The 12,810-nt window shown below is 58.5% G+C and overlaps 1 protein-coding gene across 1 annotated transcript; it reads right to left on the reverse strand.

The window, feature by feature from the left end:
- Nucleotides 1-412: 412 nt before the first annotated feature.
- Nucleotides 413-11,143, reverse strand: SNX33 (sorting nexin 33). The gene is made up of 2 exons (XM_006208763.4): nt 8,491-11,143; nt 413-2,546 (listed from the first exon to the last, which is right to left on the reverse strand). Exons 1-2 carry the CDS (start codon nt 9,959-9,961, stop codon nt 2,293-2,295), a joined length of 1,725 nt encoding a protein of 574 aa, XP_006208825.1. The 5' UTR covers nt 9,962-11,143; the 3' UTR covers nt 413-2,292.
- Between the last annotated feature and the right edge of the window lie 1,667 nt (nt 11,144-12,810).

A 12,810-nucleotide genomic window follows, 5' to 3' on the forward strand; every position in this document is an offset into this window, starting at 1 on the left:
CCTTTCCAGGCACTGGGTGTCAGGAGCACTCCCACCACCCACGCGCAGACTGGGAAGGTGCCCTCCCGCCGCGGAAGGCCGCCTGCAGGTTGAAGCTGGGAAGAGGTTCAGGGCGGGAAGGTCCTCGACGACGGGTTGGAAAATGAAGGAAGGAGGGCAGGGAGGAGAGAGGGGAAAATTCCACAGGAAGTCCCAAATCTGACCTAATTTTGACCCAGGGCCAGGGGCCCATTCCAGAAGTTCCTCTAAGGACGCTCTGCCCTGAACAGGGAGTCTTGCTGCCCCTCCTCCCACCGCCCTGCCCACACCCCCCACCCCGCCCCCAGCCCAGCCAAAGCCTCCCCTGATGCCCAGTCCCAGCAGCCCTGCCCCCCACCCAGTCCTCATTGCCCCAGGAGAGAGCTGTGATCCCACAGCACTCCTGTGTGCAAAGTCTTTCCCGTGTGCAAACAGTCTTGTTCATCCTGACTGGGCATGGCTTGGGGGTCCTCAGTTTCCAACCGGGCAGCCACTACAGGGCTGGGTACCCTGGACTGCTTGGGGAAGGACATAGTTTCTGAGTCCCAACCCTCCCCTGGACTGGGGCTCTCCTGGGGGCAAGTCTGGGACATTCTCTCTTGGGAAGAGGAACTTCCTGTCCATTAGACTGACCCTTCCTCATGCGCGCCTCAGTCCTGGATCACAGAGCGGCACAGCCAAACTCCTGGCAAGACTCCACCCACTTGAGAGATGAGAAGAGGGACGTCCAGGAAAGCATGAATCCAGCAGGGGTCTGTGGATACCTCAAGCCCCTCCCACCAGCAACCATCCTCCCCCCAATTTTGAGGTTCTGGGGTAAATATGCCCATCATGACCTCAGAATCTGGTCCAGTAGCTCCCAGGGGCAATTAGGGTTCTATCCTTCCCCAACCCTCATCCCCCTGGAATCCAAATAAGGAGTCATGCTTTTGTTATCTTACTTGTAAAAGGTTTATCAAGAAAACAGGAAAGAAAGAAGATTCAAGCAGCAGCAGCCAGGAACAGCCATGACCTTCTGCAGGGACCAGCAGTGGCACCTGTCAGTTCCTCCCAACCCGCTGCTGGACCGCCCTGGCCTGTGGGGTGGGAGCAGCCCCTCGAGGATGTAAACATGGGTAGGAGACAGCACAGTCCCACCAGGACCTGGGCTGGCATCACAGTGAGGCTGGCCGTGGGCAGGCAGGCCCAGGGTCCATGGGGCAGTGGGTATGCCAGCCCCTGTTGCTTTCCCCTGGGGTCTCCAGGATTTCCAGGGGCTGAGGACCCTGGGAGCCTAAGGCCCAAGCCTGTTTGGAGTGTGGGGGCTATTGTGGTGAACTCAAATATCTAGTAACTTTTGGGTGTCCCCTCCAGGAAGGTGCCACCAAGGTCCTGGAGTCTGAGGCTTATCTCAGCATCTCGAGTTCAGGGAAAAGGTGCTGCGTGGCCCCCTAACCAAGGGGTGAGGGGGCTCAGCTGGTGGAGAGGAGTCAGGAGCGAGGTGGCCTGCAGTCCCTCCTGCAGGGAGTGGGGTGGGGGTGTGTGCAGGAGCAGGGACATGGGAGCAAGGCAGATCCCTCCCCTCTGTCACACAAGCCAGAACCCCCACCCAGGGGGCACCACATTTGCTTGGGAAAGGTAAGGGAGAGGAGAGGGAGGGTTCTGATGCCTCCTCAGCTTTGCGCAAGCCATTTCTCTCCTCCGAATGCCCTCCCCATCTACTGCCCCCACTTACTGTCAGGCAGGTCCTTGTCATTCTTTAAGACACTACTGGAACGTTACCTACTCCGTGGAGTCATCCCTGACCGGCAGAATCAGCAGTCCCTTCTGCGAGCTTCCAGGAACCCCTTATTCACCATCAGTCATTCTGTATCACTCCTGCCTGTTTCTGTGTCTGACTCCCACCTCAACTAGGGACTCCCCAAGAGCAGGCATGTTGCAGCCCTGGGTGCCCAGCGTCTGACCCAGGGCCACAGCCGGCCTGATGTCTGCTAAATGAACGAGGGAGTGGCGGTCAGGTGAGCGAGAGCTGCAGGCTTTGGGTGGGGCCAAGACCCGGGCCGGGCCTCGAGTGACTGACCCGCAGCCCAGGCCCTGGCCCGGAGGGCTCCTGGACCCATGCTGATCCTTGCTGTGCCCCCACCTCTAAGGGGTGGGGGACTTCCCCAGGGGCACCCACGACTCCTCCAAGGCCCTCCCCTGACCCTCCAGCCACTGCTGGTGCAGGGAGGTCTGGAGGGCAGGGAGCACTGCAGTGACAGGCCCGGGGGCAGGGAGAGGGCCAGGCACACGTGGTCAGAGGTTGTCGTACATGCGCAGTGTCTTCTCCAGCTGCTGGCCTACCCGCTGGTAGAAGAGGATCTGCTGGCGCAGATAGTTCTGCATCATGTGCTTGAAGTCGAGCTCACGGCGCTGGTGGAAGTGGTTCATCTCAGCCTGCAGGGCGAAGCCCACCACGCGGCAGCGCCTGCGAATGCCATCTGCCTCTTCCTGCGCCATGCGGCCCTCGTCGCTCATGCGTTGGCTCTCCTTCACCTTGGCGAAGGCGCCTGGTGTGGGCAGAGCGGAAAACAAAGGAGGTTAGGGCTCCAATCTCCCCAGTTTGCTCCCTAACTCCTCCATGAGACCACTCAAGGGCAGACAATACTCTCATCAGCTCAACTCAGCCCTCGCTTCTGGCTCCAGACCCATGGTCCATCCACCAGGATGTCTCCCAAACCCTCACCTTCAGCACATCCTAAACCACATGCACCATCTTCCCTCCAAACCTGTGGCACTGCCAGCAGCCCGCATCCGCCCAGTCACAGCCCTGCTAGCTGTATTGATTTCCAGGACGAGCTGTATTGATTTCTTGACCCACCCACCACAGGCCTCATCATCTCTTACCCTGGCTCCCCATTCAGTTCAGATATCACCTCCTCCAGGAAGCTTTCCCTGCATCCCCACTGCATAAGTACGGTGCCTCTCTGTACTCCCAGGTGTCCCAGGCTTCCCTCCACCATAGCTCTTACCACCCTAAGGTTTCTCTGCCTGCCTCCCTCTGGGCTGTGAGTTCAGTATCTCTGGCACCCACAGCAGTTCCTGATACATGCCTGCTGAGCTGATTCAACCATGCTGGACTGCTACAACAGGTCCCCCTGGGTCTCCCCACCTCAGCCCCAACCTCTGAGAGCTTCTCCATAGCACCTGAAGAGCAGCCAAGCTGGGCACCCATAGCTCCAAGCCTCCCCTGGCTTCCCTCTGCCTGCAGATCAAGGGTCCCCGTTCTCCTGGCCTGTGAGGCCTTCTGGGAGTTGATCCCTGCACCCATTCTATCCTGATAACCATGTTCACCAAATTCACCCTGCTCTTTCCTACCTTCCTATCTCTGCCTTCTGGATCCTTATGCATAATTCAAAGCTCCGATCAGGTGCCACTTCTCCCCAGAGCATCCTCCTGTGTGTCTCTTCACATATAGGCCCTGCTCCCTCCTCATCCAGGCCCCAGGGGACTGGAGGAGACCATTGTTAATAACCAGGTGACAGATGGGGGGCTGGGGATGCATCCAGGGAAGGGACCCAATTTGGAAGAATCTGACTGAATCAACAAGTAATTGGTGAAAGAATTTCCGTTCTGAATTAACAGGCACTTGACAGGTGGGGGCAGTTGCTGAAAGGGAGCGGCAGTCTGCCTCTGCCTGGCACGCACTCCCTGCAGCACTGTAGGGACTCCACTGTGGGAAGAAGAGTAAGGAGATGGGAAGGGCTGGCTCGGTGGACAGCACACTCCCTGAGGGCCTCAAAAGCACCCACTGCACATAAATAACATGCTCATTCACCGGGCTTCTCACTTCTCCCTTAAGGAGAACTCTGGGGGTTGGGGGGCTTTGAAATTTATTCCTTTTACTCTCAGGTTGTTCAGTGCATTCAAAATGAATTTACTGAGCATTTACTATATGTTGGAAATAATTCTGGATGCTTTAGAAGGAGCAGCACCCATATTAGATGGCTATTTCGTGGGTAATTGGTTAATAGTGACATTTTGGGCAGACAGACTCAAATTTGGAGCATCTCAGGGCTGCTCACACAGCACCCAAGAGAACTCTGCGGTTCCCAGCTGCCAGCCACTCAGTCCTTCCACTACCTTCCTTGAACCACCTCCTTCCCCCGGCTCCATCCGTATCATCCAGGCCTGGGCAGGAGAGGGATCACCCTGTGGCCCAGGATAAGGACTCCATTAGACACTTCAGAGCTGGAGCGGCACTGGCGGCCAGCTACCCCCACCCCACCCTCCACGCCACTAGATGGGAGGGGACTCGCCAAAGGGCTCCCAGCCTCCTTCCTGCCCCATGAGTGGGGGCTGCCTGGTCCAGAGGTACCCCGCCACAGCCGGGGGTGGACACCACTTCTACTGCAGGGAGCCTGGGCCAGGTCCTCCAGGCATCGGCGTAGGGCGCCCAGACAATGGACTCAGGAATCTGAGATGGTCCCAAGGGGCAGGAAGAACCATAAGAAGAAAGGTAGAAAACAGTAGGACAAAGAAACCAGTTAGGCTTCAGCAAATGGAACCTACTAGACTGGATTCCATCTTCCTGAGAAAGTCTGGGTGCAGGGCGGGTGGACCTGCTGTCAAGAGGGCTTCTCTTGCCTGTAGCCTTGGAGGAAAGAAAAGCCCTCTGTTGATGAGGAGACTGAGGCCCAGATAATAGGAATGAATCTGTTGCAGTTGCTAGGTATCCACAGACAGGCAGGGAGCCAGGGGTGGGGGGGCAAAGGCTCTGGGGGGCAGAGGGAGGGGAGGGCCCACCCTGCTGTCACCCCTCCACCCTGTGACTCAGATGAAGGGCTGGGACCAGCTAACACTAACACGCTCCAGAGACAGGCTGGGAGTCAGGGCTTGGGCCTTTCCTGAGTCCCCCTACATCCCACTTAGGACTCATCTGAGAGCCAAGGCCCCGCGGGCACCTCCTACCCTGGCAGCTGTATCTTAGGCTGGGTCCCAGGCACAAGGAAAGGAGGGTTGGAGCTTCAGAGCCCCAGGATCCCAGGCATACTGCCTAATCGCCCACCTGAATCCATCGTGACCCTACCTCTTGGAGGTAGTTACTGTCCACCCTTGGTTGAGGGCAGGCGGTCTGAGTCCTAGTCCCAACGGGGTCCCCTCTAACAAGGGCTACAGGTCTCCCCACTGTCAAATGTGACAGGTTGGACTAGATGTGATGCTGCTGACAACTGCTCACAGCGGTAGAGTGCTTTAGAGTTTCCACATCAGTAAAATGGGATAACAGTAGTACCCACCCTCTAGTATAGCTGAGGTTTAATTGAACTAATACGTTTAAAGTACTTAGGGTGGCACATGACAGAGTAAGAGCTCCAGATGCTACGTGCAGTTATGTGCCAACTGCTTTTCAGTCACAGCCAAGACCCAGCCGGTGGTGGCTGGTGGCAATATGACTCGTGAAACCTGGTGGGGAGGTAGAGGGAGAACTAGGTGACAGCCCAAAACAGAGGCTGGACCCACCCGTCTCTCAGGTAAGAACCTGGTCCTGTAAGGGCTGCTTTGCCTTGGCCAACTGGTGAGCTCCCTGGTCCCTCTGCACGTGCTCTGACCCCAGCCCACCGAGGATCCCCGCTGAGCCGATGCTAGAGCACCCAAGCCCCTCCCTCCCCCTCCCCCTTCCAGGCACCACCCCTTAGGGAGCGCCCCCATCTGTCTGGCACAGGGGAAGTAGCCTGGCTGTGGAGGCAGAGACACGTGAGCTCCAGCTGCTGCTCTGATTATCATTCCGCCTCACTGCGCCTCGTCTGAAAATGGAGAGGACCACACCAACCTCCCTGGCTGGTGATGAGTCTTAGGACAGAGCCCTGCGATGGCTGGTTCTCAGGCAGGGACCCTGGACAGCCACTGTTTCCTTGTCGTCCCGGGGTAACTATTATTAAGGGTCCTCTCTCATCCCCAAGGTTGCCCTGGTTTGCACGGTAAATTGTATGGTTGCCCTTCTCCCAGGAGACCCCTAAGCTGAGCTCAGGGGCTGCGCCAGCAGGCAGATAGGGTGAGGGGCTTCATCTCAGCACCAACCAGACTGCATGTCCCATTTTACTAAGTTTTCTCAGGGGAGAAAATGCTCTCACGGTCACCTCAAAAGTGATGTTTGTCCAAATCCTGGTCTCTTGACCCCTCCTAGGCCTCCCATTTCCTACCTTCCAGGGCCTCTCCCGCATGCTCGCCATTTTTCAGATGCACAAACAGGCTGGACAGAATCTTGGGGACCCAGGGCCCAACTTTCCTGCTCCTTCCTCTGTGAAAGGGCTCCATCCACAGAGCCAGTGTGGGACCCCCGCCTCCCCCCATCAGGCTGTGGTTCCCCCACAGCCTGCCCAATTCTGTCTCAACCAGACTCCAAGCCCGCCTCCCTGACTTGCCCCACCACAGGCCTAGGAGTGGCAGTGCCAAGCCCAGAAAGAGGAAAAGTAAGCCCCAAAGAACTTGGTCTAATGGGGAGGAGTCCTCTGGATAAGAGAAGCAGGGTCTGAGGTTAAATATATCACCTCAGAGGACTGTTGGCCCCTCACCCGAGAAACACCTCCGGTGGAAACTCAGAAGTGGACTCTCTCTGCTGTCTCCCTGCCCCAGAGTCAGAAAGGCCAGTCTGGCTTTCCTCCCTCCCGCTTCACTGGGAGCCTGGGAGCCCTGAGTATGGGGTTGCCTTTCTGCCCCCAGCTCTCCCCTGGGTGAGGGTCCCCAGACACTGCACAGGGGCAGCTGTTTAATCACTGTGCCCCAGCGTCCCCTCTCCTCCTGCCCACACAGGAACACGCCATCGGAGGAGCTGGTTGAACCAGCTTTCCCAGGCCCTAGCGCCGCCGCAGTGGTTCCACTTCCGCACCGGGAGACACCTGCCCCACTGGGACCAAGCCAGCCCCAGCCGGCCCCAGCCACCACCTCTGCCCTATCCCTGCCTCAGAGCTCAGAGTGGGATCTCAGGCATCACTCTGCCCTCGACCAGATACTCCCAGGAATCTCTCTCCAACTCCACCTCCTTGAAGGCCTAAGAGCTCACTGTGTCCACCCTCCCTTGTTTTATAGACCAGGAAACTAAGGCCCAGAGAGGGGAAGGCACTTCCCCAGGACACACGGCAAATTGGGAGCAGAGCTGAGACTAGAACTCAGGCCTCCTGTCTCCTGAAGCTGAAAGAAGGGAAGGAGGAAGAGAGGAAGGTGGAGGTGAGAAAAGAGGGCAGAGAAGAGAAGGAGGAAGAGAAAGTGAGGGGAGAAAGGAGGCTGGGAACTGGAGACGTTCTAGAAGTTAACCTTCTGGTAAAGGAGAACAAGGCTGGTTTACTCCAGATTCTCCTGGGGACCAAGGTAGGGTGGTGTTTGCCGTCCCTCCAGCTCAGTCCAGAGCCCTGCCTCCTGGCCCCACCCAGAGGAAAACTCCCCACCAAGCCAGGCCTGACCTCAGGGCCTAGGGGCCTGGGAGCCAGCCCCACGCCCTGCAGACGTTCTTCCTGAGTTACCAAGCAGCCCTGGGGAGGACCACGCCTCTCTCCTGCCCTGCCTGTACTCCCAGGACTCAGCCACCTGCCGGCTCAGCCCCCGACTCAGGGTCAGCCCCTGACTCACTGCTCAGGCAAGAAGAGAAGCCAGGCTCGGGAAGAGGGAGTCGGATGGACCATGGGGGTAGTGCCCCAGACCCCTGGTTCCTTCCCGAGCCCAGGCCGAGAGCCCCTAGGTGACCCGGCTATGAGTCACTTCCCTGGCAGTTCCTTGACAGCCCCATAGTAACAGGGACCCATCCTGTCCCTCTCCTAGGGAGGGGGCCGTGAGAACTGAACACACGGCTGGACTTGGGAGGTGGCCAACGTGGATGTGTCCTTGGGGAGGTGCAGGAGGAAGGGACAGTCCCAGCTGGGCCACATACTCCCTGTGCAACCACCCTTCTGTGGACATGGCTTTTTAATCTGCAAAACAGGGACAGCCACCCTCCCGTAAACAGATAGGGAGGTCACAGGATATGCAGCGCTGAGAACAGACTCTGACACTGCAAGGCAGGGAGGCAGGCTTGTGAGGAGTGGGAAGATAGGCTACACTCTGTGCCCTTGTTATCTGGGCCTGTGTCTCTGTCCCCCATGAGCCTGTGGGCTCCTCAAGGGCAAGGCCAGGGCCCTGGTCATCTCCGTGTGCCCAGAACTGATACTTTGAACGGCTCAGTGTATAATGAGTAAATGAGTAAATGAGACAGAAACAGAGAAAACGAATGAATGGATGGATGGATGGATAACAAGAAGGTAAACAGTGAGTTCCATGAGGACAGGGACCAGACCTGTCCATAATAATATCCCTGCACCTAGAGTAGCACCTGCCACATGGTGCTTACCACACTTGTTGAATGAACGAATAAGAGAGACGAGAAGACCAGCTCAGCTGCTCTGCGCTGTCTAGGCCATCCTCATACCCCCAGTGCCTAGCAGAGTGCAGACCCTGCAAGCGTCTCCAGCATGCTCTGGCTCTTACCTTTCTGCAGGTGGATGATGTCGGGGAAGTTGGAGAGCAGGCCCTGGTAGAGAGACAGCGTGTCGAGCATCTGGAAGAGGTCGTTCTTTGGCTGCTCAGCGAACATCTCACCGACGGCTTCATAGGTACGGCCCGTGTGAGATATGGCGCTGTTGAGGGCCTCGGAGCTAAAGGGAGGGTCCATCTGGAAGGCATGACTGATGGCCTGGAAAGCATTGCCCAGCTTCTGGAATTCCTTGCGGAAGCCCCCCACATGCTTGCGCACCAGCTCTGATGCCACGGTGCTGAGCTGCAGGACGCTGTCATCCATCTTCTTGCTGAAGGCTTTGAAGGTGTCCACACGGTCCTCCACATCCTGCAGGTCCTGATGCTCTGTGGGGATCTGGAAGGTGAGCAGGAAGCTGGCGCCCACCATCTCGTCCTTCTCCGCCCGGCGTTTGCCCATCTTCCACTGCTTGGCATCCAGGCAGCTGAGGAAATGCTGGAAGCCCTCGTACTGGGACAGCACGGGGTGACTGGTCATGTGGTCCATCCAGAGGATGAGCCGCCGCTTCCGCTTCTCAATGAAGTCCTCCTCAAAACGGCCTGTGGCCTGCTTCTCTGGCAGGTGGGGCACCGAGATGACAGTGAACTTGTGCAGCAGGCGGTTATAGAGCCAGTCGAAGTGTTTGTAGCGCCGGTAGACAGGTGAGCCAGCATGGGTGGGTGTGAGCTTGTAGGAGATGTAGCTTTTGATGCCCTTGAATTTGGTCTGTTTGGTGGGGTCCTCCACTGAGCAAGCAAATGGGTGGGGGTTGGCCTTCCACTGGGGACCTCGAGGGCCCATTTCAATGGAGTACGTCTCAGCAATCTTGGCCATCATGGGCACATCACCCAGGATGAAGGCCTCCACACCAGAGCGCACGAAGCAGGAGAAGCGGTTGAGGTTGCGCCCCACCACGCTACCTCGCTTGGCAGATGCCAGGCTGTCCTGCCGCTCCAGGGGAGGCTTGGGCCGGAAGGCCATGTGTTGGCTGGGGTAGGCACCAGGGTAGGAGAGGTTGAGTGGGGGGTGCCCATTGGTGCCCAGCCCGCCAGCCCGTGGCTCCTCCACCACTGTGCATCCATCATCCCAGTCATCCCAGTCATCATCATCGTCCTCCTCGAAGCTGCCCTGGTTTGAGAGGAAGCCACTGCCTCCACCACTCCTGGAAGGGCTGGCCACACTGGAGCTGTCATACAAGCTTACCTGGGTGCCCAGAGAACCTGCAAGGCTGCTGGAGTAGTCGGTATGGTTGGAGCTGGTGCCAGAACGGAGGATCTCCACATAAGAAGCAGGGAAGAGCCCTGTCTCACCGCGGCTGTTCTGGCCCTGCAGCCAGCCATCCAGCGAGGTCTCGCTGAAGATGACCAGGTCCTCATCCTGCTGGATGCTGATTTCCTCCTTGTTCTCGCTGCGGAAATCATAGAGGGCTCGGCCCTTCAGTGCCATGGCTGGGCCAGTGGTAGAGAAAGAAGAGGGTCTTGCCCAGAACCAGAGACACTTGCTAGGGTATCCAAGAATGTACTAGCAACTTGAGGCCGCCACAGCCCTCACTCTCTCAGCCCCTGTGGCGGGGTCTCAGCACCCACAGATGCTGTCCAGTCTTTCTCTCTTCAAAGCAATGTCCACCGCCCAGAAACCGCCCCAGCAGGTCTCCCTGCACGAGCCTGTGAGTGGGGAGGGCTCCTGTCCATGGTCTTCCTCCCTCCCTTCCACAGCCCCTGAGGGGAATAGTCTCTCCTCCTCCCACTCCCAGAAGAAAAGTCAAGTGACTGGGAGAAATCAGCCCTGAGGGGCACAAATTCAACACTCTTCACTAGAACAATGTTCTAAACCAGAAGAGAATCACTCGGAAACCACCGTCCCAGAAACCCAGGCAGGCACCTCTGGCTTCTAGCGCCTTCTGGCTCCTCAGGCCTTGGGAAGCTCTCAAATTCCTCCGCAGATCTGCTCCTTCCTCCTTCCTCCTCCTTTTCTTGGGCCACTGGGTTTTCAAAAATCCAGAAAATCCAAGAGGGGTCAGACGAAAAGCAGCAGCCTCCTGAATCGAATCCAAGGGTGGATGTGTCCGGCTTCACAACGAGCCAGGCGGGGAAAGCAAGGGCTGAGGCTTACACAACAGGCCGCCAACTCTCCGACCCCGGCGGCCCCGCCGGGCCGCCAGCCCCCCGCCGGCTCCGGCGCCCTCTCCCCGCGCCTAAGTGGCCAGCACCCACCTCGGGGAAGGAGGGGTGCGACGAAGCGCTCAGGCGACTTCTGGCCACTAGCTGAGTGGCCTTTTGTTTGCCTAATTCCTCAGCAGTTTCTGAGCCTGAAGCTGACCCTGATCTGAGTCCGAGGACCCCCGTCCAAAGGTAACCCCTTCCGTATCTGGTCCCGGCGCGCGGGACGCAGACCCCCGCCCCTCGCGTGCACGCTCACACTCAACAGGAGTTTGGAGAGTGAGCTCCGGAGAGCTGATGGCGCGTCTGGCCGTCGGTCCGTCTGTCCTCCGCTCTGCCCCGCGGGGTCCCGCCGGTGGGCGGCGGGCTGCGCCCCTAGCCCGCCTTCTTCTCCAGCGTCCGTAGCCCCTCTGTGCCGCCAGCGAGAAGCCAGCTCCAAAACAACAACAACAAAAAAGGCGACTCTGGGAGGTGGCGTCCGAGGAAGGAGGGAATAGCCGAGGTGGTGGGGGGAGGTGAGGGGTGGGGAGAGGGAGGGAGAAGGAAAGGCAGGCTGGGGAATTGGGCAAACTCCACTGCACTTCCGTGCGTCCTGGCTGGCCGGGGACCGCCCGGCTCCGCCCTCCCGCGGGCCTGGAGCGCCGGAGCCGGGGCTCCCGCCTACTCCTCGCTTTCCCTTCGGGCCGTCGCCCTCGCTCGTGCGGAGATCGGGATGCCAGCGCGGGAGAGGGAGAGGGAGAGGGAGCGAGAGCGAGAGGGGAGACGATTTGGGGACTAGGTGTCCGCGAGGCTCCAGGACCAGTTCCTGGGGCGGCCGCACCCCGAGCCCGCCCGCCCTCCCCGGGAGACACTTCTCGCCCCGAGGGGCGTAAGTGCCGCGCGGGGGAGCCCTCCAGCCGCCGCCGTGCCTCCTGGGCTCCGTCACCCTCCTGCCTTTTCCGTGACGCAAGTGAGGAAAACTCGGAAAAGTCTGCGAAGTGCGGGGCTGCGAGGAGGGCGCTAGAGCCGGGCCCCGGGGTAGGGTGTTGGGAAGGGGTGCGTGGAGAGCCTCAGGCGCCCCCTCCCCCTCCCCTGCCGCCACCCCCGCTCGGGTGGGACCCGGCGCTGGCGCCACCCGGAGATTGTTTTCGCGAGGGGGGCCCAGAGCCTGCAGCTTCCTCGCGAAAGAAGCCTGAGCCGGCTGGGATACTGGCCACTGCGGGTCCTAGTACCCTAGCCAGACAGGGCCAGGAGTACCCATCCTGGGCGACTTCCTTCAAGGGGAAGACAAGACCCTACATCTGTAGCGACAGAGAACAAGCCCAGGCACGATCCGATTCTGTGTTGCCTTGCGCGGCGGCGGCGATGCACGGTCTTGCCAGTAACAGTGAGGAGAGAAAGGTGGTCAGAGTAGGGTTCTGCAAAGAGGTAAAGAGGACTTGACCCTGGTCACTGATTCTGCCAGGCACTGTTCTCGGCACTAGGGGATTACAGTAGAACAAGGCAGTCGGGTTCCTGCTCTGGAGAGTTTATAGTCCACCGTCTTGTCCTTCCTTCCTTCCTTCCTTCCTTCATTCATTCATTCATTCTGTCTCTGTCTCATTCATTCAGTCATGCATTCAAGAAAACATCAACTGAGTATTCTGTACCAGGCCCCCTGGGCTACTAAGGCAAATAAGACAGAAGCTCAGATGTGTCAAGACAAGTGGAGATGTTCCCTGCCTAGTGTGACCAGGGCCATGAAATGTGAATGGGTGAGCACCTATCCTGGGTTGAGCAAGGATCAAGGAAGGCTTCCTGGAGGAGGAGATGCCTAAGGTGAGGCAAACCCTTCAACCTCTACTCCCCTTCGTGGCTATGCCCTGGAGCCTTGCCTGCCCCCTCTAATTAGAACTTTCTTCCCCTTCATTCTCATCGCACTTTTTGCAGATTAATTGGGACAAGGTAGTGCTGGATAAGATGGGCATCTTCGGCTGCTTGAGGGGTGCAGGCCTCTAGTTCCAAAACCCAGTTTCACTGGTGCAGTGAGTAGATCCAGTTCGCCATGTAGAGCTGGTATATGACCAGAATCAAGGCTTATGAGGGTGGGGGGGAAGGCTTATGTACAAACCCTAGAATCCCAGGTATTAATTTGCACAGAGAAGTTCAACTGTCAGG

Source organism: Vicugna pacos, chromosome 27, assembly GCF_048564905.1.
Source record: "Vicugna pacos chromosome 27, VicPac4, whole genome shotgun sequence".
Taxonomy (NCBI): domain Eukaryota; kingdom Metazoa; phylum Chordata; class Mammalia; order Artiodactyla; family Camelidae; genus Vicugna; species Vicugna pacos.

Coding starts and splice junctions, on each gene's coding strand:
- SNX33 (XM_006208763.4), bottom strand. CDS start 9,961: ATGGCACTGAAGGGCCGAGCCCTCTATGATTTCCGCAGCGAGAACAAG. Junction 2,547..8,490: donor CATCATCCACCTGCAGAAAG/GTAAGAGCCAGA, acceptor TGCCCACACCAG/GCGCCTTCGCCAAGGTGAAG.